Raw genomic sequence first — 26,845 nt, forward strand, 5'->3', positions numbered from 1 at the left:
GAAGTAAAGAGTCATTCTCTCCGCATTTTTTCAGCAGTGCATATTACCGCATGACTTACCACCACTGACATAGATCTTGACCACCTGGTTGAGACAGTGTTTGTCAGGTTTCTCTTTTTTATACAGTCCTCAATGGAACGAAGTCACACCTGCAGAGTGGAGAGGGATGACTCACCTCCTAGAAAATGGCACAGAAGGCAGTCTAACCCTCAGCAACCCCTGCCCCCAAGAGGCCGGCGTCCTCTTCCTCAAAACTTGTCAGTGTGTTACACAGTGCAGAGCAAGTTAGGATGTGCAAGGTGGGGAAGGAAAGGAAGAATCAAGGACGACTTGGAGGTTTCTGATGAGGATGCTGAACGAATGCCATTTATGGAGTTGGGGCTGCCAGGGGCAGATACAGGGGGAAGGAGAGATTGAGGGGGAACATCAACATTTTTTCTGACTTCCTAGGATATTTTGGAGACAGTCAGATGGAGTCAGCAAATAGGCGACTGGATCTGGGCAAACGTGAAGCTCTCAGGAAAGCAGGGAGTGCTCTGATGACTTCGAAGGTCATGGGATGTAACATCAAGGAGTGAGAGAGATTTCCTTGGGGGAAGAACAGGGAAGATGAAAAGAGGCAGGACCATCCCCTGAGGAAGAGCTGAGAACAGAAGCCAGGTTGGAGGAGTTTCCATGGGAGGGAAAGTGAACACAAAACGAAAAAGCATGGGCACTTATTGTAGAACACGGGTCGTGGTCCTTGAAGTCAAGCAAACACCTGCAGGGGTTATGAAACCAACACGTCTGGACCCAGAGTTTCTGAGTCAGGAGGTCTAGAATGGTACCTGGGAATCTGCATTTCTAACAAACTCCTGGGTGATGTTGATGCCACCAGCCTGAGGACACTTTGAGAACCCCTGTCAGAATGAACTAGCTTGAGTATGACTGGGTGTGAGAGAACTGTGGGAAGGGGGAGAAAGGAGGACGTCTATAGATTGAAGACAACAGCATATTTGCTTGTGGGTGGGAGCAACCCAATAGAGTGGGGGAGATGGATGGGGCAGAACAGGAGGCGAAAATTAAGGGACAGTTCTTGGCAACTCAAAAGGGGGCTGGATTTGGAGCACCGTGGAGACTTTGGCCTCTGATAGGAAAACAGACATTTACCCCAAGGCAGCAAGTGTACATAGATTTTGGAGATTAGCAGTGGGAGATTGAGAAAGCTTGCTTGTAGCGTTGACAAAGACGAAGACTTGATCTGCAAGCTTCTGTACTCTGTATTCTCAAGGAAGACTGAAGGGAGAGTACTGTAAATGTTGGAGATTTGAGGCAAAGGGAGAAGGTATGAACTGATCATGTTGGGGCCAGGAAGTCAACTTTCCCAGACTGGCCTAATAGAACCTTCTGTAATCAGGTATTATTGAATAATCTGCGCTGTCCAATAGAGTAGCCGCTAGCCACGTGATATAATGGATATTTAAGTTAATTAGAGTTAAATAAAAAATAGAAATGTAGTTCCCCAGACTCCCTAGTCACATCTTAAGGATCCATGGTGCGTTCTTAGAGAGACGTAGTCGCGCTGCGGAGCTGCGTGGAGGGTGTTTGAGATTTGTGAAACCAGCGGCCCTGGTTTGTGATTTTTCTCCAGGAACATTCGCCAGCTCAGCAACAGGCCCAGAGAAGGAGGGTAAGACAGGCCTGTTAGGGTGATTTTTTTCCAGAAAGGTGGGTCCGGGGAGAGAGGGCCAAAGCATCAAGGGCATTGGGGATGGAGTGACCATAATGCAGGATTGTGAAATGTCTGCTGCAGCACCCCAGACAAGAAAAGCCAAGAAGCTTAAAGGACTCTCAGATGTGTCCTTAATTGTAAAAATGTAAAAAGGACCCTAACAGAATACAATATTTATCTTAGCTTTTCTATAAACTCCATCTCAGAGATCAATTGTTAACAAGCGGAAGTTTGTACAACACTCCAGCTAATAAAGAAAAGAGTGATAGAATTAGAGCATCTGTGATCTTTAAGTTACTAATGAAGTAAAGCTCATATAAGCAATGCTCATTAATGGCTGCTAAAACCACCAAAAAGGAAAGGATATTTTGTGTCTCTTGCTGGAAGAACTCAATACCACCTGAAGTGTCCTTGGTAAAAAATCAACCGAGAGTCTGATCAAGCTTCTAGGTCCAATCTACAGAACATGTTAGTACCAGGAAGATAGAATCAGTAAAATCTAGACTGTGGAAAATTCTACCAAGTAAACAACTTGCTTTCTTCAATAAATTAATTGCATGGAGAGAAAAAGAGGTGGAAAGACACATCAACAACAATGATATTGTGGTTATGTATAATAGGGTTTTTTTTTTAAAGGTTTTATTTATTTATCTGACAGAGAGAGAGCACGAGAGAGAGAGCACAAGAAGGCAGAGCAGCAGGCGAACGAGGCAGAAGCAGGCTCCCACTGAACAGAGAGCCTGACATGGGGCTTGATCCCAGGACTCTATGATCATGGCTTGAGCTGAAGGCAGACACTTAACTGACAGAATCATCCAGGCACCCCTGTTAGGTGTTCTTATAGTTTAGGAATACACACTGAAATATTAACAGTTGAAATTATATATCTGGGATGTATTTCAAAATAATCTCAGTAGTGGGCATAAATGAAGGAAGAGTGCAGGGCACTGGCTGGGTCAGTCAAGGAGCGTGTGACTCTTGATCTCAGGATTCTGAGTTCAAGCCCCATGTTTGGTGTAGAACTTACTTTAAAAAAAAAATCTCAAGGAAGGAAGGAAGGAAGGAAGGGGCGGGCCCTGGGTGGTGCTGTGGGTAAAGCGTCTGACTCTTGGTTTTGGCTCAGGTCATGATCTCAGGGTTGTGAGATCTGGACCTGTGCTGGGCTCCATGCACAGCTCGGAGTCTGCTTAAGACTCTCTCCTTCGCCCTCTGCCTCTCCCTTCAATGCTCACACATGTGTGTATGTGCTCTCAATCTTTCTCTCTAAAATACATAATTCTAAAAAAAAAAGAAGGAAAGAGAAAGAAAGGAAGGAAGGAAGGAAGGAAGAAGGGGGCGTTTGATGATTAGTGATGGCACCTGAGGCTTCATTATACTATTCTTTCTGTTTTATGAGTATTTGAAATTTTCCATAATAAAAACATTAAATAAAAATAACTTCCTGTACTGGATACTCATTCTAGATATATGCCTGCATCTCTCTTTCCTTTCATAGCCAAGCATCTTGAGGGCATTATCTCTGCTGGTTTTCTCACATCCTTCCTTCTGCTCATGCCTCCAACCATGCAGTCCTCCATCTTCCTGTGTCCCTTCCCCAGACCTGCTCAGGCCAATGTTCCCAGGACCCACACTCCCTTGACACTGTTGGCCACATCTACCTTTTTAAACTCTCTCCAAACCAGGATGACTGGAGTCAGACAACAGGCGCTCACATCCGGGCTGACCACATCTTGGCTTGATTTTACTGGGGATCCCCTTTTATTCTCCATCTGATGGAGAAAATGATGATGATGGTAGGGTATTCCTTCCTTGCTACTTATTGCCATGTAACAACCACCCCCGCGACACCGATTTGAGGAATTTGAAGCACTGTTTATTATCTCTGTGGTCTGAAGATTGATGATCTCAGCTGGGTGGCTATTCTTGGAGTCCCTTAAGTGGCTGCAGTTAGATGGTATCCAAGGCTTGGTTTGCCTTACTTACATGCCTGGGCTTAGACTGGGGTAGCCGGAGGAGCTGAAGCTGGTCAGTTATTTTTCTCTCTCCATATGGCTTCCCCTATAGCTAGCTGGGGTTTTTTCTCAGGATACTCAGACATTGTACATAACGCTGGTTTCCTGGGGCACCTGGGTGGCTCAGTCATTTGAGTGTCTGCTTTGGGCTCAGGGCATTATCTCGGGGTCCTGGGATTGAGCCCCATGTCTGGCTCAGCAGGGAGCCTGGTTCTCCCTCCATCCCTACCCCTGCTTGTGTTCCCTCTCTCAAAAACAAAAAAATCTTAAAAAACAAAACAAAACAAAAACAAAAACAAAAACAAAACAGCTCACTTCCCCCAGAGTGAGCATTCAAGAAGACAGGAAGTAGAAACCTGTGTCCCTTATAGCCAGGAACCTGGTCCATCCCTTCACCATATTCTGTTGGTCAAAGCTGTCACAGAGCCTGCCAGGATTCCAAAGGAGGGCCTTAGTGAAGTGCCAGGGAAAAAAATCTCAGAGTCTTCAGAAATCAATGGTCTCTTTCTCCATCTTTCCCACTCTTTCTTCCTACCCTTCAACATTTTCTCAATCAGAATTTCTCAAAATATTAATGTGCTAAGTACTCCTTTGGTTGCAAGAAATATCAACCCCACCACACTGGGATGGACCCTTGAGTCAAAATAAAGATAATAAAATCATGTGACATTGTCTCCCACCCTGGTTTGTGGATCTGGATTTATATATACCTATAAGCATCTTGAAAATATTACATCAGTGACTTTTATGGTGATAGTCAACTCACTCCCAAGTCATCTTTGTACATTTATATTTTTGTGGTACCAAAAATAATAGAGATTTGTTGTTTCACTTGTATGCCCTTAATTTACATGTCCTTTGTCTCACAAGAGTAAGCTGAAAAGTAACTGTGGCCTGGTGACTTTTGGAAAACCAGCTTTTAGTTCATCGCAAAAGGACACATTGCCTTTTCTTTCTTTCTTTTTTTTTTTAAGATTTTATTTATTTATTTGACAGAGCAATAATAGAGAGAGAGAGCACAAGTAGGCAGAGAGGCAGGCAGAAGAAGAAGCAGGCTCTCCACTGAGCAGGGAACCTGACACGGGCTCGATCCCAGGACTCTGGGATCATGACCTGAACTGAGGGCAGCTGCTGAACCGACTGAGCCACTCAGGTACCCCAGGACACAATGCCTTTTTCATGAGTCATGGGAGAGCAGAGAAGTAAGGCAGTGTCTTTTTTTTTTTTTAAAGATTTTTATTTATTTATTTGACAGACAGATCAGAAGTAGGCAGAGAGGGGAGGGGGAGAAGCAGGCTCCCTGCTGAGCAGAGAGCTGGATGCGGGACTCGATCCCAGGACCCTGGGATCATGAGCTGAGCCGAAGGCAGTGGCTTAACCAACTGAGCCACCCAGGCGCCCAGGCAGTGTCATTTTAATGGGTGTTTAGTTGAAACTCTTGGCAGCAAGTGAGAAAGCACAATCCCAACTGGCTCAAGCAAAAAAGAGAGACCAAGAGATAAAAGAGTATATTTGACCATGCAGACCTGAGGACTCAAGTCGTGCTCTCCCATCTCTTTGCTTTGCTTTCTCTGTGTTTTCTTCAACCTTGGGCAGCTGCTGGGGGCGAAGGTGGTTGGCTACCCCAGGCTTGTTATCCCCTCCTCTCTCAGCCTCAGGGAAAGGGAGTCTCAGTTTGGATCTCATATCTGCCCTTGACGCAATCATTGTGGTCAAGGGGAAGCCTCCCCCAGGAGGAATGGATTCAGCCTGCTCAAAACTGCACATTCAGGCACCAGAAGAAGGCAGATCAGATGCCAGAAGGCAGATGAAAACGCCAGGTGTCCTCTGCAGCTAGACTCTTCCTTTCCCCGCACTCACAGATGTGCCCAGGAGCAGCAAGAGCTCATTGGTGTAGAAGACACACTGAGATCTGGTTCTTAGGAAAATCAGTGTGTTTATAAACTGAGGGCCCTGCGGGCAAGGAGGTCCTCCACCGGCACATCTCAGACCAACTGAGGGCCGTGCTGGACTCGCTCTTGTTTCTGCTGACCTCAGGATGCACATTCTTCGCATCACAGTGCACCCCTAATGAGGGGCTTCAGAGCAGGGGTTCTCGACCTTTCTAAACCTCTCTTGTGAAATGGATATAAAATGAGCATTTCTCTCTCACAAAAGATCACTTAGTGAAACAGTATGTGTCTAGGGCATATTACCCAGTGTCTCGACCAGAGAAAACATTAGATTGACATTGACCGTTGTTATTTGTACAATAGACAAATACTTCCTACGAACGTGTTCACAGCTATGATTCCATTTATTCTCGTAGTAACCCTGTGAGGTAGGTGAGACACACATTATTGTCCCATTTTAGGGATGAAGACACTGAGGCTCAAAAATTTAAATGATTTTGCCATATCTTTAGAGCTTCTCAGTGGCAGAGCTAGATTTCAAAGCCAAGTTGTTGGCTTCTCAGTGTTACCCCCAAATTACAAATCACAATTCTGACCAAGAAAATGTGGGGATGCCTAAGGACAGCCTTCCAGAACAATACAGGCTATTCATGCCTGTCATCACAGTCTAAGAACCCCTCAGCCCCACAGAAATATGATGAAAACCACAAATGTAATGTTAAATTTTCCAGTAGCCACATTAAAAAGTTAAAACAAAGTAAAAGAAAAACCCAAAATAGGGATGCCTGGTGGCTCAGTTGGTTTAGTGGCTGCCTTCAGCTCAGGTCATGATCCTGAGGTCCTGGGGTCGAGTCCCATGTGGGACTCCTTGCTCAGGGGAGAGCCTGTTTCTCCCTCTGCCTGCAGCTTCCTCTGCTTGTGCTCTCTCTCTCTCTGACAAATAAATAAATAAATAAGATCTTAAAAACAAACAAACAAAAAAATGGAAGTTAATTTTATTACTATATTTTATTTAACCCAATATATCCATATTATCATTTCAACATGTAAATCAGTATACAAAACTATTAACAAAATATTTTAGAGTCTTTCTTTTTTCACAGTGAGTTTTCAAAATCTGGTATGTATTTTACACTGATAGCACATCTTAATTCAGACCAGCCACCTTTCAAGTGCTCAAGAGCAGTATGTAGGACACCTGGGTGACTCAGTTGGTTAAGCAGCTGCCTTTGGCTCAATCGTGATCCTGGGGTGCCAGAATCAAGTCCCACGTCTGGCTCCCTGCCTGCTTCTCCCTCTCCCTCTCCCTCTGCCTGCCACTCTGCTTACCTGTGCACGCTCTATATTTATCAAATAAATAAATAAAATTTAAAACAGAAAAAAAAAAAAAAAAGAGCAGCGTGTGACCAACCAGTGATTCTTGTTTTGGGCAGTGTAGGACTGCAGGCAAATAAGGCATGCATTTAGGACTCCAGAAAAGCAGGACTATGAAAGTCAGGGGACTAGGGGAAGAAAGATGAGGATTTTGCTTTAATGCATTTAGCTAGAACCTTGCAAATTATTCTAGAAAGAAGAGATTTAAAATAAGCACACATAATATGTGGGTTGGTGGTGTTTTTATTCTGAATTCCAGTAAAGGGGGGAAGATGAGACACCATAATCTTGTTCTGGGTTAGAAGATAGCTAACTGAACGTCTTACTGCTGTGCAGGGGACAATGCCAGTCACAGAATCGATGAGCCAAGATGCGGCAACAGAACCCACTGTAGCTAGGTGAATCAGAAAAGCAGTTCGTTAAAGGATGTTAGGTGGCTTGTGGCATCTCCAGGGGACCATAGAATCAGTTTTAGAAGGGACAAGCCTGTAACGTGGCTCAAACTGCAGTTCCCGGCTTCTCCAGTAGGGGCTCTGTCTCTGCCATCTCTGGCTCAGAACACCTGAGTTCCTACCACCCTACGTGAGCACAGCACATGGCCACCAGGACCTGAACAAGACTTCCTTCTTAAATGAAGTCTGTGGCTATATTCCAGTTGCAGAACCTGGGTCACATCCTTGTACCCCTAGCCAGGGAGTCTGGGAAAGCTATTTTCTGTCCCTTGTGAGGAAATGAGACTCATAACAGAAAACTACCCCAGAGTAAAAGTGAACAAGCGTACTAAGCGTCCTCAAGCATGGTGTGTGTCCACGATGCCAGTTAATTTGGTTTCATCTTATTTGTTTACTTGCTCATTCGTTTATTTATTTATTTGTTTGTTTATTCATTCATTCATTTATTTACTTGGGCTCTATTATATGGGGCTTGAATTTATGACCCTGAAATTGAAAGTTGCATGCTCTACTTTCTGAGCCAGGCAGGAGCCCCTGGTTTTCTTTTAAAAATTATTGTGAGGGGCACCTGGGTGGCTCGGTGGGTTAAAGCTGCTGCCTTCAGTTCAGGTCATGATCCTGGGGCCCTGGGATCAAGCCCCACATCGGGTTCTCTGCTCAGCAGGGAGCCTGCTTCCTCCTCTCTCTCTGTCTGCCTCTCTGCCTAATTGTGATCTCTCTCTCTGTCAAATAAATAAATAAAATCTTTTAAAAAAATTATTGTGAAATAGGGATGCCTGGGTGGCTCAGTTGGTTAAGTGTCTGCTTTCAGCTTAGGTCATGATCCCAGGGTCCTGGGATTGAGCCCCCCTCCTACCCCATATCAGGCTGGTGGGGCTCCCTGCTCAGCAGGTAGTCTGCTTCTGTCCCTCTTCCTGCTCTTGTGCTCTCTCTCTCTCCCTCTCTTTCAAATAAATAAATAAAATCTTTAAGCAATTATTATGAAATATATCACACAGACAAGCTTGATTATAATATGCATACATGGTTAAATAATATGAACAATTATTCTTATCCTCTAGGTTAAAAAATACAGCATTACTTGTACTTTGGAAAGCCTCCCCTTATTTGTCCCTCCCTAAGTTTATATTTGTTCCTCTCTCCAGTGATCATCACCATTATACTAACTTTTGTATCATTTTCTTGTTTTGCCTAGTAATTTTGAAATTCAGATAAAATTGACATATGACAGTTTATTAGTTTTAGATATATAATGTAATGATTTGATACATGTATGTATTACAGAATGATCACCATGATAAGTTTAGTTAACATTCATCACCACATCTAATTATATGTATTTTTTCCTTACGATGATTTTTAAGATCGACTGTATCAGCAACTTTTGACATTTTTAAAAATTAAACTTTTTTTTTTAAGATCATGTAGATTTATTTACATATAGCTGTGTACCTTTCATTCAGTTTCCCCCAGTGGTAAATTTTATAGAACTAGAGGACAGTATCACCAGCAGGATATTGAGAGGGACAATCTGCAGGTCTTACTCAGATTGATACAGTTTGATTTGTACTCATTTGTGCGTGTGTATGTGTAGTTCTATACAACTTTATCACATGGGTAAGCTTGGGTATCAGCTAGCAGAGACCATGAACTCTTCCATTACCACAAGTTTCCCTCATGTTGCCCTTTTACAAATGCTTAACTCCTGACAACCAGCCGTTAATCTTTTTTCCATTTTTATGTTTTTCTCATTTCGAGAATATTATATAAATGGAATCAGATAATGCATAACCTTGGGATTGCTTTTTTTATTCAGCATAGCTCTCTGGATTCTTCTAGGTGGTTGGTTGGCGCTTAATGGTTTTAACATGTGGGTTTGAATTCCTAAGCATTTGAATTCCCAATTTATTTTAATTCATTTTAAATAATTATTTGAATCTTATAGTACAATTCTTCTGTCACTTGCTTTTTTCATTCAATAAGATGTATTTGAGATTTACCTTAGTGGGTGTGGCTGTGGACCACTCATTTCCATTGGATGCATTTATCACAATATAATGCAATTAGTTAATGATGGGCATTCCAGTTGTGTTCAGGTTCTTATGTTTTTGAATAGGATGAATAATGTTACTGTGAATATTCTTGCCAGCAATTCTAAGTGCAAAAGTGCAAGACTTTTTCTAAATTTAAAAACTTGGAGTGGAACTTCTGGCTCATTCAATATGTGCATGTTTAATTTTACCAGATAAAATCCAACTCTTGCCCAAAATGTTTGAGTCAGTCTATATACCTATTAGCAATGCATGAACTTATTGTTCTTACATCCAAAGCAACACTTAGCAGTATTGTCAAATTTTTAAATTTTGCCAGTCTGGCAAACATGAAATAGTATTTCATTGTCATTTTAATTTGCATTTTCCTGTTAACTAATGAGATTGAGTATCTTTTTATATGTTGATGGGTCATTCATGTTTTCTCTTCTGGAAAATGCCTGTTCATGTCTTTTGCCATTTTAAAAAATTACGTTTTTTAAAAAAAGATTCTCTTTATTTATTTGACACAGAGAGAGAGATCACAAGTAAGCTGAGAGGGAGGGGAAGCAGGCTCCCTGCTGAACAAAGAACCCAACTCAATCCCAGGATTCTGAGATCACGACCTGAGCAGAAGGCAGAGGCTTAACCCACTGAGCTACCCGCCCCTAAAATTATGTTTCTTTTTCTAACATTTGAATTCTTTATATCATCAGAATTCTGATGATTTATAAGGTAAATGTATTGCAAAATTTCTCTCAACTTTCAATTTAGTTTCTCATTCTCCTTACTGTGTCTTTTGATTAATTAATAGTCATTCTTAATATTTCTGCAATCATATTTATCAGATATTTTCTTTAATGGTTTGTTCTTTGTGTCTTAAGAAATTCTGCTCCAGGGTGGGGGGCTAGGGTAACTTGGTGATGGGCATTAAGGAGGTCATGTGATGTAATGAGCTATATGATGTGCTATGTACAACTGATGAATCACAGAACTCTACCTCTGAAGCTAACAGTAATTGAATTTAAATTAAATTAAATAAATTTTAAAAAAAGAAAAAAGAAATTCTGCTCCATTGTGTGTCAACTATACTTCAATAAGAAAAATAAATAAATAAATAAGATTCTACTTTATCTTATGGTCATAAAGATATTCTCTATTATCTATTCATCTATGCATATATATGCACGTATACATTTAAATGTTTAATCCACCGGAAACTGACCATATGTGTGTGCATTATTCAATTTCCTTTTTCTTTTTTTCCAAATGCAGAACCAGTCAGTCCCATTTCCCATCTTTCTGAAATGCCCACTCTCATAAATCGAAAGTCCACAGGGGCTCTCTACTCTGCACTGATATCTGATAGAATGAATCTATATGCTTTGTTCTTCAGGAGTGTTTTGGTTACAAACTTAGAGCAAGTTTGTTATTCTCACAAAAAGATCTTTTCTTCAAGTATTAAATCCACAGATGACTCTGAGTAGATTTCTAAATGTTATTGACATTTAGAATTGCAATTGACACACGTTGAGATTTTTCTATAAAACAACTTTGCTGGGGTGCCTGGGTGGTTCAGTCAGTTGAGTGTCTGCCTTCGGCTCGGGTCAAGATCCCAGTATCCAGGATCCAGCCCCGCATCAGGTTCCCTGCTCACCGGAGAGCCTGCTTCTCCCTCTCCCTCTGCCTGCCACTATGCCTACTTGTGCTCTCTATCTCTCTGTCAAATAAATAAACTCTTTAAAAAAAACCCCAAAACAAACAAAAAAAACATTACTAAACTCTTTTATTAATTCTTGCCATTTATCTGTGGATTCTTCTCCACATAGCTAATCATACTGATTACAAATAATGATAGTTTTGCTTTTTTTCTTTATGATCCTTATACCTTTATTTCTTCTTCTCAGCCTTACTGTACCCACAAAAAGCTGGTCTCACGTGAAGTGGAGTGGTGAGAGTAGGCAGCTTAGTCTCGTTCTGGGGTGCTGTCTGCTAGAATTTTTTTTTTTTTTGTAAAAATGGATCAAGCCATGTAACTTATGATTTGTGCATTTTTTTAAAGCACTATGTTATACTTTGGTAAAAAGTAAAAAAAAAAAAAAATTTCCCCATCATCCATTTCCCCCTCATCCTAACCTCTCTTTATCCTCTAAGGATCCCACTGAGCAGGTTCATACCTGTCTATTTTCAACCTGACTACATATTACAGGAGAAAAGAAGTCTTAAGTGAGAACCCCCATGCCTGTTTCCATGCATTTGAAGAACTACGGAGGAGGGTGGGGGGTGGGGGGAGGCACAGGCATTGTCTCAGCTGCGGGAGAGGGCAGAATGCAGAGGAGAGATGGAATTGCAGGGAAACAGACTTCCATAAAGCAGAAAGAAAAGCTTTCTAACAATATTGTCACCTAACCAGAATAGACAGCTTTTTGAAAAAACGAGCTCCCAGCACTTAAGCATTCAAGCAGGGCAGGACATACACATCTACTAAGGACTCTATTGAGGGTCACCCTGTCCTCTCCCAGGGGAGAGGTGGGGGTCAGGGTGTGGGTCAGATCAAGACTTCTGCCTCTCTCAAATACCAGCTTTGAGATTTTTAAAAAATTGAGCTTATTTCTTATTCTACTTTTAGGGGATGCTCTATCAGCTCCTCATAATACTTAGAAAACTAATCATAAAATAAAGAAGAGTCAACAAAAGCAAAACATTGAAAATGTTAATAATGATAAATCCCTCTCAAGTCCGATCAAGAAAAGAGAGAGGAAGATAGCACATTAGAATTCCTTTCCCCCAAACAGCCCTCAAATATCATAGTAAGTGTGCATCCAACAATCCTTGAAAAAAAGTGTAGTTATTCCTGTTAATTTTCATCCCGAATCTGCTGAACGATGCACTGCTTCTTGGGATTTCTAGTCTTATAATCTGTCATTTTATGTTCTTTTCAGATAAAGGACAAAGTGGTTCAGGCACTTATTGATTTGAAATTCAATAAAAGAAAAAAATCTGTTAATGGGGTTGGCCGCCTTTTTCGCAATAGAAGGAATTCTGAACTAAGGGAAGTTTTAAAGATTTTTATGAGATGGAGGTCATTCTGTGATTTCATAGTTTTACTTTATTTTACTTTAATTCCACCAAGCTCCTTTCTAGAAAATCTTCCGTTTGTTTGTAGATAAAAATACATTCTCAGATTCTCCCAGAAGCGGCGCCATCAGCCTCATGGACTAAAAAGAAGCCTCGTTTCCTCGTGCCGCTATAGAAATGTCTTCCTTCTCCACTCCGGGCTTAACCGGATCAAAGTCTCTTTCGTCCTTAGTTGATTGTTCTCTGAAAATGTGGAGTCCAGACAGGCTTGAGCCAGGAGAGGGTGACCTCTTGAGGGCAGACCCCGAGGCAGGGCGCTTCTCCACATTTCTCAGACCCAGGAGAGCTGCGCCCCCTCTCCGTGCGCGGGGAGAGTACTCCAGCCGAGCCGAGAAATCCGTTACCAGGCTGCTGTGTCCCCAAGGGCCATTCCAGGGCGGAAGAGGACGGGGAAAACCGCTGTGTTGATTCCTCAGCCCTGTGGGCTGGGCGCGCAGCGGGTCAAGTTACAGACAGGTGAGTCTGGCGGATGGGCGAGCTTCGGGCGCCAGGGAGCTCCTGGCTAGACGCGCCCCTGCACAGCCCCCGGAGCCCGCGCAAGTCTGATCGCCCACAGGAGTGCTCCCACCGCAGCCGTGGAGGCACTGCTGCGCGTCCCCGGGGGCACCCGAGCAGCGGCCGTGAGAGGGACAGCGCGCGCTCCCCAAATGCCGGCACTGCTGCTCTTAGAAACTTGGCATCTTTCTCTTACCAACTCCTCTTCCTTCTCTCCCAACTCCCCCTCCAGGTATAAAGGCAGAGAGGAAAAGCCAAAACCAAAAATAAATACAAAGCTCTCCAGCCAACTCCCCAGTAGCAGCCGACTTCACTTTGCTGGAAAACATGTTTCCCAACCTCAGAATTTGGGGAGCGGGCGGTTGGGGGGAGACCATAATGGGAGTGGGCAAGGATAAGAAATTTGTTATGAAGCCGCGTTTGCATAACATGCGCTTGGCTTTTGTTTCCATTGTGTGTTTATCTGGGTTGATGGGGCTCTTGGAGCGGTAGGTCTTGGGGTGGAAGCTGCTTTAGCAGAGCTAGCCGACTTGTTTTTCCTAGACTGTACGGCACAAATCAATAATGACGTGTTCTAAAGCTGCAGAACTTTAAATTATATTATTACTGTGTTTATTGGGGGGACTGTTGTAAATGATGGGGAGCTTAAGCCCCCAAGTCGCCCCCTCCCCCCTTACGAGATGAGCCCTGCAGTCTCCCCGCCGCCTCCACCTTCCGCCCGCCGAGATTTCAAGTAGCCGCGGCAACCATCCACCAAGACCGGAGGAACTGAGCCATTTTCTTGCTTGCCTGTCGAAGACAATCCACCTGGGGGCGGGGAGGGGGGGTGCAACTCGCAGGAAGCTCCAACTCTTAGGACGGATGCCCGGGGAAGCGGACCTGGGGGCTTACCTCTAAGAGTTTGCCCTGAGATGCATGTGATGGGGACTGGGGCGAGAGGTTGATTAAAAAATGTTCTTCCCTTTTTAAAAAGGGGAGGGGGGTAGAATCAGACGTTAAATTCTTTTGCAAACATTCATGCCTAAGGAAGGGCTGAAACAGGCAGCCCCGGCCGCCGGAACCGGTCGGACAGGTAGCGAGCTTGTTGACACCGTTATGTTGCAGGGCGCATGCTCACTCCCAAGTTTCCTGGTGCCTTTTCTATTCCACCTTATGAAACTTTTTCCTCGGCGTGGTCTCACCCGCGATTTAAGGCATAGGTGTCGCGGAGCCTGGAGGCTGGGAGTCGCCGGGCGTGCGGGGGAGAGGCCTGGGCCCCGCCGTGGCGGGGGGCGGAGGGAGAGGGCAGGCTAGGCGGGAAGGTGGGCTCTGGCCGCTGGGAGCCGGGGATCGAGTCCCTGCCGCAGTTTCTAGCGGGGAGCAGCCGGGAGGAGGGGGCCACGCCATGCCCAAAGTCTTCCTGGTGAAGAGGAGGAGCCCGGGGGTCTCCGTCCGCAGCTGGGATGAGCTCCCGGATGAGGAAAGGGCAGACACCTACATCCCAGGTGAGCGCCGCGCGGGGGCCGGGGCCTGGGCGCGGGACTCCCGGAGTGGGGGCAGGGGTGGTCGGGTCCACTCGGCTCCTCCGCTGGGCCTGGACTCCCCACCCCTTGCCGCCTCTTTCGGGGCGGCGGGGAGGGGGGTGCTTCTTGAGGAGCGGGAAGACGGAGAGTGAGAGGCTGGGAACCCGGGAAGCCCTGCGCCCCCTTCCCCCTAGTGGGCGCCAGTAATTGCCCGGCGGCGGGACCGTTGGCTGGTGCGCGGGCGGAGGTGAACCAGGAGGGGAGACCGAAGGCCAGTAGGGGCTACTCTTAGTCCTACGTCCTCATGGGATTGCACCAGGATCCGTCAGCCCCTTGGGCTGGGTGGGTTGAGGTCAGACCCCTAACCCCCTATCCCAGAGAGAGGGAAGTTGGCGCGCGGGGTCCGCAGCTGCCCAAGGCCCTCGGTTCCTTGTGGGCGCGGAGACTGGGACCGAGGAGCCGCCCCCCGAATCCGGTGCTAGCTTCGGAGGCCCAGCCGGGGACTCGCTCGTCCACCCCCGCGTGTTGCCCACTTGGCCAGGTGCCCAGGTCCAGGGCGGGGCGGCACCGCCCGCAGGTCAAACTGCTGCGGACGCCCGGGCCTGACGCCGCGTGTCTGTGTGTCGGGGCACCGCCCCTCCCTCCGCAGTGGGCCTGGGCCGTCTGCTCCACGACCCCCCCGAGGACTGTCGCAGCGACGGCGGCAGCAGCAGCAGCAGCGGCGGCAGCAGCAGCGCGGGGGAGCCTGGAGGCGCCGAGAGCAGCTCGTCCCCGCGCGCCCCCGAGCGCGAAATCTCCGAGCCCGGCGACGCCGAGAGCCCGGGCGGACACCTGGCGGCGATGCAGCGCCCGGTCGCCAGGTCGAAAATCAAGGTACGGTGTCGACTCTGCCCCTGCCGCCACCTGCACCACGCCCTGGCGTCGGGCTCCGGGAGCGGGCGCCCCTCCCTGCCGCGCCCGCCCGCGTACCCAGGCACCCGTGCACCCGGGCACCGAGCGCGCCCTCTGCGCGGCTCCTGCACCTGCCTCTGGGTTTGGGCCAGGGCGGCTCTGCGCGTCCTCCTGTCTGCTGGGTAGCCAACGGCCTCCGGCCTGGTCCGCGGGGGTGGCCTCTGGAACTGCCCAAAAGACCCAGGCCCAGTTTCGGCCCTCTAGTACCCCATTCTGTGTGCAGAGCCTGAAGAATCACCAGGCCGTCGGGGTTCCCGGGTTCGGAAAGGAAGGATCCAGGCTCTCAGGAATTCCATTCTCTGCGGCGCATTCCTAGCGTTATAATTCTGAGTTTCACACACTTCCTTGCGTTCTGGAGGCAGTGGCGGCTGTTTGACACACAGTGAACCCCTCACGGTAACAGCTATTCCCATTGACAATTATGGAGTGCCCGTTAGACCGGAGGTCTGTGCTGGGCACTTTAAATTGGTCATCTCTCTCAAATCTTGAATTAAATTGATGGATAAACTGCAAATTGCCTCAATGCCCCGCCCCCAGTGGTTTGGAGTTATCGTTACCCCGCATTATCTTTCTTCATTCCCCCCCACCTCAAGTCTTCTAGAATGGTAGGCGACATCTTATCGAGACGTTCATCTGGCTTTTCTGGGTAGAATTTACATGATCCCCTGCTCAAATGTATCCGCTACCCGCAAGATTAAGGAATCCCATTCCACTGATTTAGTCAGCTGGAGCCTCAGGAGAGTGGTGTTTTAGGAATCACATGACCCTATTTCCTAGCCTAGTGGTACTCTGCTGGCTCCAGGCCCTGGGTGGTGGGCGATAATTCTTGCGCGCGCCAGGGCGGTCCTGCAGCCCTGTTGCCCAGGAGGGGGATGGGGAGATGGGGAGGAGGAACTCTAGTGTTTGCTGTGGATTGGGTAAGACTAGGTTACTTTTCCTGGGCGAGGCCATCCCTCCCTATGAATATTACTGGTTCCTGGGGTTTGGCTTGGGGGCTGACTCGGGTGCATTTGGTTATGAATTGAGGCTAGTGGCTGGAGCCAAAATCCCCTGGAAAGACGTCTTTAAAGGTTGCTACGGCTCTTGCTGCTTGGTGTTAAGTGGGCTGCTGAGGTTCAAAGTCACCCGGGCTGAGGCTTTGTGGGCCCGATGGGGTTAAGTGGGAGGGGACAGTTTGCCTGAGGCTGGTAACTCTGCCCTCCAGGAAATTCTACAAAGTGTCCCACTTGCATATTTATCACCGGCCTGGAAGGACAATTGCAACGTTGTTTTGGGATTGCATGTAGTCTCTTTGCCCCTCAGTCCCCCAATTTCCCAGATTACCCTGGGGAGAAAGTGGCAGGGGAGAAAGATCAGTCCCTTAACCAGTATTTTGTCCCAGGCAAACATCGCCATTGGAGCCCTAGATTAAAGGAATAAATAAACCACAATATTATTTCTATGATCTTGCCTATATGCTGCCCACAGGAATGGGGGCTGGGGGCTGGGATAGAGTGTTAGCTCGGCAATCTTCACCCAACTTCCGGAGAAGTTCCATTTGTTTACTAAGTTCCATTTGTTTAGATTCCTTTCCCCTCTCAGCCTCCATCTGAAAACAGGAGACATGTTGGTATTAAGATGCTCCAAGCCTCCAGAATTATCCTCTGTGGTATTGGCCGGTTTCAGAGGATTTTCCAAATTGCTTGTGACTTAGCATATTGCGTAATTCTAGAGTTCCACACAAACCCCCCTGCTCCCTTAAAAATTAGTTTCTTAACCCGAAGAAAAGGAATGCCTCTCCAGAATGAGGCCCATAGGTGATGTATAATGACTGAGTTTGAATGACTTAAAGGTACTCATCTAGCAGTTGGCTCAGAGGATTAGGGGAGGGGCAGGTTTGAGCCAGTGCCCTGCAGAGAGGCAAAGTCCCATTTAACATTATGGGGTGCCTGCTCTGTGCCGGGCAGCCAGGAGATAAAAATGTTCCCTGCTCGTGTTCTAGAATCATCTGACAGTAATGGTTAAGCACCCAGGCTCTGGCTTTGTCACTTTTTAGCTGCCTGACCTTGGGTAAGTGGCTAATCCCTCTGGGCCTCAGTTTCCTTGTCTGTGAAATGGGAATAATAATGATACCTACCTTAAAGAGTGGTAAACACAATAAGTGAGTGAAGAGGGGAACGTGGTAGGTGCCCATTAGCTCTAGCTAGAATTATCTGGGTTGGTGGGAAGACACAAATATTAATTAATAATTCTGTTCCAGCAAAAGGAATGCTAAAGTACAAGCAAAGATATAATAAATTCTGAGCCAGGGAAGGTTTCTTGGTGTGGATTTGAGGGCAGCGGGGAAGGGGGAGAGGCAGACTTTAGAGCAGGGGCATGGGCTGAGCCCGAAGCTTGAGTAGGTAAAGTACTCAAAGTTCTGGTCCCTGAAGATGGAAAATGGACCTGGTAGGGTCAGAGAGAAGAGTGGGAGAAGGTGAGGAGCTGGGCCAGGGCGAGATGCTGAAGGGGCCAAGCTGAGAGGTGTAGATGTTCCTGCACAGGAGGGGTTCTGGAAGGGTCCTGAGAAGGAAGACCTCAATTGAGTCCACCTCACTAGCTGTGTTAGGAGCACATTATCTGGCCTGAGTCTTCGTTTTCCCGACCTGTAAAATGGAAAAGCAATAGAATCGGCCTCTCACAAGGATTGGTTAGATGAAATGAGGGTGCAGAGTGTCTAGCACTTTCAAGCGTGTTCGCTAACTCAAGGGAGTTAGCAAACAGTGATGTATGGCAGGTTTCCATAAGGTGCAACGTTTTGTTGCCTACAGTGGGAACAAGGGATTTGCCAATCCGGCTGTGCTGGTGAGTGGATCTAGAAAGGAGTTGCAGGTGCTGGTTAGGAAACTGGCCTTTTCCAGCCTATCTGCCTTATGACTGTGTGCCTCGGGGCAGTTTGCAAAATTGTCTTTTTACTACCGAGGATTCAGTAATTTTCCAAACAGATTGAGGTGGAGAGATCGTGTGTATCTAAGAAGGCGGTAGTGACAGGTCCAGGTGGCTTTAAGTCAATTCTGTGTTGGTCCCATTCACAGGACTTCAGCTGCAGGGCAGAGACCCCCAGGAATCCTGACCACCACTGCCCTTCCTTTGAAGGTTTATCAGGAGCTAAGTAACTCTGAATTTAAATCAGTTTCCTTCCTGACTCAGTGGCTGGTGGGACCCAGGTGCAAGTGTAGAGTAGCAGATGAATCTGTCTTCTCCCATTTTCCCCTTCTGGTTCTCTTCCTTTGGCCTCTCCCAAGGGTACTTTAAAAGGAATTGAGTGTAGAATTCCTTCTAAAGTATTTTTGGTCTTTTACCTGCCTCTGTAGTCCAAGTCTTCAAATTGTGCCAGACATGGGAACGTGTGGTAGTCTTTTTCCTTTCTTTCCATCATTTGTCACCCAGCCCCAACAACCAGTAATCTATGGCCATTCCTGCCCATCCAACCCCCCCCCATCCCCGACCCATGATTTTGAAGCAAATCTCATTTATCATATTATTTCAACTGTAATACCTCAGAATGTGCCTCTGATAGATAAAGGCCAAAATACATGATCACACCCACATTAACTGCAGTATTCATATTGCTGATTGTCTTTTTTTTTTTTTAAAGATTTTATTTATTTATTTGACAGACAGAGATCACAAGTAGGCAGAGAGGCAGGCAGAGAGAGAGGGGGAAGCAGGGTCCCCGCTGAGCAGAGAGCCCGATGTGGGACCCCATCCCAGGACCCTGGGATCATGACCTGAGCCTAAGGCAGAGGATTAACCCACTGAGCCACCAAGGTGCCCCACATTGCTGATTGTCTTATAAATTTGTATTTTTTTCAGTTTGCTGAATCAGGACCACACAATGTCTACACAATGTAATCGCCTGACATGTTTTTCATTTCTTCTATAATTTGTTCACGTTCCCTCCATCTCTTTTCCATGTCCTTATAAGTTAATTATTAAAGAGATGAGTAATTTGCTCGGAGTGTTGCTAACAATCTGGATTTTGAGGAATGCATCACCACGGAGTCTAACACTCCTTGGTCTTCTGTGTTTTCTCTAAATGGATAGTTGGTTCTGTAGTTGCACTGCCCACCATGGTAGCCAAAGTCACATGTGACTGTTTAAATTTAAACTAAGTGAAATTAAAAATTAAGTTCCTCAGTTGCACGAGCCACATTTCAGGTGCTCAGTAACCACGTGAGGCTAGTGGCTACTGTAGTGGACAATACAGATTAGAACATTTCTGTCATTGCAGAAAGTTCTGTTGGACAACACTTGCTTTAGATGCTTGCTCAAGTGTATTTATTTTAGCTAAAAAAATATGTTGGGGGAGAGGGTCATCTATTAGCATCAAGAAGCACGCGGTATTTGGTTGCCTCTCTGTGATGTTAGCAGCGGTCGATACTCAGAGTCTAAGTGATTTAGGTTATCAGTGGTTGTGATAGTCTGTCCTTCATTTCTTAGCCAATATTCTTGTATAGAGATATATTTCCCTCCCCTGCTGTTTGGATCCCAGTGAGACAGTTTCTTTAGGAAAGGCCAAATAAGATTCCCTTCGTGTACCAGTTTTCCAGCTAATCTGTTGGTTCACCAGAATTCTACAGCGATGGCCAACTTGTTTATTTTTAAAATATTGTTGTGAATCATGGATTTAAGCAGTTTTTATTTTTTTATTATTATTTTTTTAATATTTTATTTATTTGACAGAGAGAAATCACAACTAGGCAGAGAGGCAGGCAGAGAGAGAGGAGGAAGCAGGCTCCCTGTGGAGCAGAGAGCCTGATGTGGGGCTCGATCCCAGGACCCTGGGATCATGACCTGAGCCGAAGGCAGAGGCTTTAACCCACTGAGCCACCCAGGTGCCCTGGATTTAAGCAGTTTTTAAAAACCCATCCATTTGATTTTTGGAAGAGAGCATAAGCTCTGTCCCTAACTCCTTGCCTATTGTCTTTTATCTCCTGAGGGAGTATTGGCTTCCCCTTGCCCCTGCCCCCATTGTAACTCACTGACCATGTGCCTGACATTTGGCTGACCAGACTCCTCTTCTTGACTCTAGACCCACCGACTGCAGGGAACATTCCTCCCGGGCTCGTATCCCCAGCACCTGGTACAGTCATGCCTGACTCATAGGAGGACAGAAGTCAACAAAGAATGGAAGTACAGGCAGGGTGTAAATGACAGCATTTGGAAGGAGATAGGGAGCAAGAAGAAACATAGATCTGGGAAAATATCTGGAAGAGATGCTCAAAAAAGGCTAAATTAATGAAGAGGGGGAAAAGGAATAAGAGAACCATGTAAGTGTTCATTGCACTGGCTTTTCATTTGAACATGGGTGAAGTGGGTTTACTTGCAGACAACAGAATCCATTGTCGTTAGCTTCAGCTGAGCATGGTTAACGATAGAGTAATAAATGGACCAAAAGAAAGACCAGGGTATAATCCCAGAGCCACACTGCAGAACTGGCCACTAAGGGAGCTACACCCAATGGCCTCTATGGCTGCCTGCCCCTGCATCGTGATGCCTCTGCCCAATGAACTCAGACCCAAATTCAAATCTCCTAGTAGTGCATGTAAATTGGTGGAACCCAAGTCACATCTAAAACCTGCATCCGCAAGGGAGCCTGGGAAATGTAGATTATAGCTTTTTAGCCTCCACAGTATGGGAAGGCCCACCAGGAAAAGTAGGAATAGATGCTGAGAAGAGTATCCATCCATAGGAACCACTACAGAGACCCTTAAAGCTTATGTGGTCCAATCTCCTCATTTTCAAGGAAAGAAGCGGAAAGCCCAGAGGGGTTTCCTTGAATTTGACACAGTTTTTAGTAGCCAAGTCCAACCCAAGGATCCTTGTTGTTTTAGGGTTGTTGTGTTGCATTGTGGGAGGTATCTTTGACACTGTAGCCATTAGGGTTGACTGTCTGCCATGAAGCTGTTTCTCACCATATGAGACAAACAATAGGATTCATCCTCTCTCTCTCCCCCACATCATGCCCAGATCCTTGGGCATGTCTGGGGGAACTATAGGTACAAGTTTTGCAGGTAACAGAGCACACCTAAAATCTCAATGTGGGCACCTACAAGTTATGCGACCAAGGGCAGGTTAGATCTCTTGGAGCCACAGTTTTTTCCTGGATTATAAGGATGTATTATCTTCATTATCACTGCGTTTGAAAAGGTTCTCCATTCTACCATATAGTGGAGTTGTGAACCCTAAAGAAGTAAGTGATACAGGGACCAGGAGGGAATTTTTTATTCAAAGGGAATTGGGCAATATGCTTAGCATGTTTGTTTGTTTGTTTAATTTTTTAAATGTTATTTATTTATTTGAGAGAGAGAGAGCATGAGCAGAGGGTTAGGGCAGAGGCAGAGGGAGAAGCAGACTTCCTTCTGAGCAAGGAGCCTGATGTGGGGCTCGATCCCAGGACTCTGAGATCATGACCTGAGCCAAAGGCAGACACTTAACTGACTGAGCCATCCAGGTGCCCCTGTTTGTTTTGTTGTTGTTGTTGTTGTTGTTGTTGTTTTAAGTAAGCTCTGCCCAGCATGCGACTCCAGCTCAACGACCCCAGGATCAGGAGTCCCATGCTCTACCAACTGAGCCAACCAGGTGCCCCTTGCTTAGTGTGAAAATCTTATCTAAATGGCCACCACCTTCACAGTACTCTCCCACAGGAAATAGGACCATTAATAATTTAATAAACTTGTCTGGTGGAAGCATCAACAGAAAGTAAAGGATTTTTTTTTCTTTTTTCTTTTCTTTTTTTTTTTTCTTTAGAAGTTTGACAGGTAAGTGACCTTAGCCAGCTTTGAAATTGGTCAGAGGGCCAGCCAAAGTCCCTACCTCCCCAGACACTCCTGCAGTTTTCAGCAGCCCTGATACAATGATCAGTTTGTTTTTGCTGCAAAGACCTGTTCTTTTTAGAAGACCTAGAGGAAAACCTGTGTGTTTTTTAAAATGAAAGTCGAGATCCTGCAAGAAACAGGACAGCAAGCAAGAAAGCGCCCCCCAGTCATGGGGTTGGAGAATCACTCACTCTTTGTCTTTCTTGCCCTGAATCAATCTCCAGACCAATGTCACCTCCCACCGTCCCACTGTCCGTGGTAGCTCCCACATTTCCTTAAGAAGCCTTTTGCGAAGGATTAATTTTGGGTAAAGGGTGAGACTGTTGAGCTTTTCCAGAAGGTAGCATGGTGTATATACCGCCCCCACCGCCCCTGCCACCACGGCAGGTCTGGAGCAGTACCCTATAATTAAACACCTTAGTGAGTTCCATATCAAAACACAGGAATATTGACACCAAAGGGGATGAAGTCTGCCTCGCAGCTCCGTGTCTGCTCAGGCCCACTTTTATGGCCGAAGGGAGATAGGTGAGAACATTGGTTTTCAGAGCTGTTTGGATTTCAGAGTTGTGGAGGAAGGACTGGGCCTTGCCTGCTCATACTGAAGGTTAGTTTCCCCCCCCTTTTTTTTCCCCATCAGAGAGAGAAAATTCAAATGGACAACAGAGAAACTAGAGATTTGGATCAATTACCTTTTATTCAGGGTCACAGAACTTCGGAACCTGTCTTAGGAGTTACGCGTTACTGACCTCCAGGTCCTTTGTTTTTGTTCTTGTTTTTAAGATTTATTTATTTTATTTGAGAGAAAGAGCACAATCAGGAGGGGCAGAGAGTCTTAAGCAGACTCCAAACTTAGCGTGGAGCTCCACTCAGGGTGACCTCAGGACCCTGAGATCCTGACCGAAGCTTAAAGCCAACACTGAGTTCATTGCTTGACTCACTGTGCCATCCTGGCGCCCCCTCCCGGTCCTTTTTACATAGCTTTTCTTATTTAATTCCTTAACAATTCTGAGAGGCAGGTACAGTTACTGTGCACATTTTACACGCTTAGAGAGAGGGAGTAACCTGCCTGTGCCCCACAGACTGTAAGCAGCAGAGCAGGGCTTGAACTTAAGGAAAAGGAAAACAGACTCGGCTCTTTGGTCCTCGTACTACTGAAGATGCTCATCTAATACCATTTTGTCTTTTTTTTTTTTTTAAGTCATCTCTACACCCAATATAGGGCTTGAACTCACAACCCTGAGATCAAGAGTCCCATGACATGTTCCACCGACCAAGCCCACCAGGCACCCTGCCATCTTATTATCCTTACACAGGGGAAGTTGTGGCTCAGGGATATTAAATGACATCCCACAAGTGGGTGATGGCAGGAGTAGGTTTTTATTTGATCCCTAGCGCTCCTTGTCTGTTTGTTCCCCTCTCATTCCATAACCAAGATGGCTAAGACGTAACTGGTTCGGGTCTACTACTTGCAAAGTAGGGTAACGAGGTCAGATTTAGTTAACCTTATTTTGAACCTTTAGAAGGTCCGGTGTTAGGTATAAACCTCTGTAAACGTTGTAAAGATGGCCCAGTGACCTGGGGAGGGATTGCTGGTGCTCAGGTCCCTGGGATGTCATTCTGGGAATCGGATATGTTGTCCGTATCCTACAGCCCATCCTGGGGGAGAACATTAGGAAATGTGGCAGATCTGGTACCCTGGAGAGAATGTGACCCATTTCTTACTATTACAATTCCCTTTTGCGCTTTCATGAATAACCCCACATTTAGCAGCCTAAGTGTATTTTTTCCAAAGACTTTATTTATTTGAGAGAGAGAGAGTGCGCACATCTGAGCACAGAGTCGAGGCAGGGAGAGACAGAGGAAGAGGGAGAAGCAGGATCCCAGCTGAGCAGGGAGCTGGAAGCCGGGCTCGATCCCAGGATCCTGGGATCATGACCTGAGCCAAAGGCAGACGCCCAACCGACTGAGCCACCCAGGCACCCCTAGCAGCCTAACTTACTATTCTGTATTCTAGTTCTGCAGAATGATTTGGCTTAGTTGGGCCATTCTTGCCTGAGGTTTCTCTTGTGGTTATGATCAGATAGTGGCCAATTGGAATCTTCTGGGGGCTTGACTGGGCTGGATCAGGTATCTGACAGCTGACACTGTTTCTTTTTTCTAGCTGCTTTAGTTACATGGTTCTACCATCTTGTCAAAGCCTGTATTGATGGACATATAGGTAGTTCCTGGTCTTTTGCCATTACAGACAGAATTTCAGGGCACTTGACATGTGAAATACCCTCTGGGATAAATTTCACATTTAGGAATTTATCCTACAAATAGTCCTTCCTTTCTGAGAATTGAAATAGTCTGGCAGAAGCTGGCTTCATCAGTCATGGTCTTTTGCCATTTAATTAACTACACATCTTTCAACAAGGCCCCTTTAAGGCTTCAGATACAATTCGTTAATGTCGGGTGCTGGATTGGTCATAGATAGAGAGGTGGGAAACAGTGCTTCATGGATTCCCTAAATGAGCCCCTTGTTGCAGGCTCAGTTTGCCATCCTGTGGAATGGGGATGTATAGGAAGATGGAGAAATGGAAAATTTGCCTTTGTTGAGGCACACCTGAAGAATTTCTATTTTTGTTTCTGTTTTTCTGGTTTTGAAAACCAGAGGAAAACTCTTCCTGGGACTGCAGGTGGCGGGGGAGGGGAGAGCTTAGTCCCCAGTCTCCTCCCCCATTCTCATGTTCTCCCCTGTGTTAAAAGGCTTTCTGTGTCTTGGTCAGATGATCCATTGGGCATGCACTCCCTTAAACTGTCACTAACCTCCTTTCTCTCTATCCTTCAAGATTTTATTCTGTTCAAGCAAAATAATGCCAGTGATTTAAGGTTTTCATCCTGGACTGTAATAGAAGGTATCCGTATTACATGCAGAGCATTTTAAAAATAGGAATTTACCAAAAGGCTTAAAGTAAACAGGAGTTCGGATTTGGACTGTTAAGGCAAGGCCTTAAGAACATTCTGCAGGAACAGTTCTAGCTTTCTGCACGTTCTTAATCAAACTGCCTGGGTCAGTTGTCTGTGTTCTGTCACCAACTCTCAGTGACCTTTCTCCTGTGTAGACTCGGCCTTCAGAAGCTCTAAATACTCAGTTTGCCAAGACTTGGGTCATATTTGTCTTGGTTTGTTTTTGTTTTTTGTTTTTTGAGATTTCATTTATCTATAGGAGACAGAGAGGATAAGAGAGAGAGCACCAGCAGTAGGGAGGAGCAGAGGGAGAGGGAGAAGCTGGTTCCCTGCTGAGCAGGGAGCCGGACTCGGGACTTGATCCCAGGACCACCCAGGCATTCTGGGTCATATTTAGTCTTTCACATCCCTTCAAGGGCTGCAATGCCCAGAATGGGGACTTCCAGGCAAGGAGAAGGCCTGCGCCATCCTGGTGACAGAAATAAAGTCTTGGGCTCAACCAGGTCTCCCTCAGGATGAGGGCCAGGCCCTACCCCTTTGAGGAACAGAGGGCAGAGCTAGGCTGTAAGCAGCTGGGAGGCCCAGGGTGGCTACCCACTGGGTCCACAGCCATCCTCCTATGTGCCCTCCAGTGGCCCCTCTGCCTTTTGAATAGAGCTGAGTTTCTTTGGGGCCCCAGGGTAGAGCCCCAAAGAGGATGCTACCCTTCCCTGCTACCCCAGCTCTTTTTCGTTAACTGCTCTCTTGGGTTCAGGCTCGTCATGTAGAACCACACGCAGTCTCCCTGTTGCCTAGTGCCCTCTTCTGGAATATTCTTTGCTGTTGCCCTTCTTTTCCTACTCATCTTTGCCTGGCTGAAGAGTGAGCTCACTACTCCTGGGGTAGGTGCCTCTCCGAGGTGTCCGTTGCGCCCGGAGCTTCCCCGATATCAGTGGCTTTCTGATGGATCTGCTTCCCCACTAGACTGGCGGCTTCTTGGGGACAAGCTATCCTGGTGACTGCGTTGCCTCCAGCTCTGACTACAGGGCCCGCTGCAGACTGGGCACTCCATACGTCTGCTGAGACAAATGAAGCTTCATGCAGACGAGGAGGTCGACCAAAAAACTGTGTTCTGGGGTCTTGTGCCTTCCCCAAGTCCCTTTGTATTTTGCCACTTGTGAGCCACTGCCCATCCAACCCCCTGTGCCACGGCCCGAGTCAGAGCTTGGGGGATTGGGGAGCAGCAAGCCGCACAAACCCTTGCTGACTTCTGCAAAGGCCTTTACTTGAGGAGACGAGATGAATGCTGAGGAGTTATCTGTGCAGTTCGGAACCCTCTGGAATGAGTGGGATAAAGTGCTGAACTGTGGGAGGGCCGTACCATAGCCTCATGTCCCCAGTACAGTCTGTGCCACAGTGGCATCTCCCGGGAGCGTCTAGACTCCGCCACACCTGCTGAATCAGAACCTAAGTTTCGACAAGAGCCCCAGGGGATTTGTGCGCACACTGGGGTTTGAGGGC

At 46.3% G+C, this 26,845-nt stretch overlaps 1 protein-coding gene across 5 annotated transcripts in view; it reads left to right on the forward strand.

The window, feature by feature from the left end:
• The first annotated feature begins 12,767 nt into the window (after window positions 1-12,767).
• The window catches only part of OVOL2 (ovo like zinc finger 2), a 29,860-nt gene continuing 15,782 nt past the window's right edge, over window positions 12,768-26,845 (forward strand). The window contains exons 1-3 of one of the 5 annotated variants that reach the window (XM_045981867.1): window positions 12,768-13,065; window positions 13,337-14,588; window positions 15,256-15,479. In XM_045981867.1, coding sequence (XP_045837823.1) covers window positions 14,489-14,588; window positions 15,256-15,479 — 324 coding nt within the window. In that variant the 5' untranslated portion in view covers window positions 12,768-13,065; window positions 13,337-14,488. The other 4 variants (XM_045981870.1, XM_045981866.1, XM_045981869.1 and 1 more) reach the window with 4 other exon arrangements.

This window comes from Meles meles, chromosome 16 (genome assembly GCF_922984935.1).
Source record: "Meles meles chromosome 16, mMelMel3.1 paternal haplotype, whole genome shotgun sequence".
Classification (NCBI taxonomy): Eukaryota; Metazoa; Chordata; class Mammalia; order Carnivora; family Mustelidae; genus Meles; species Meles meles.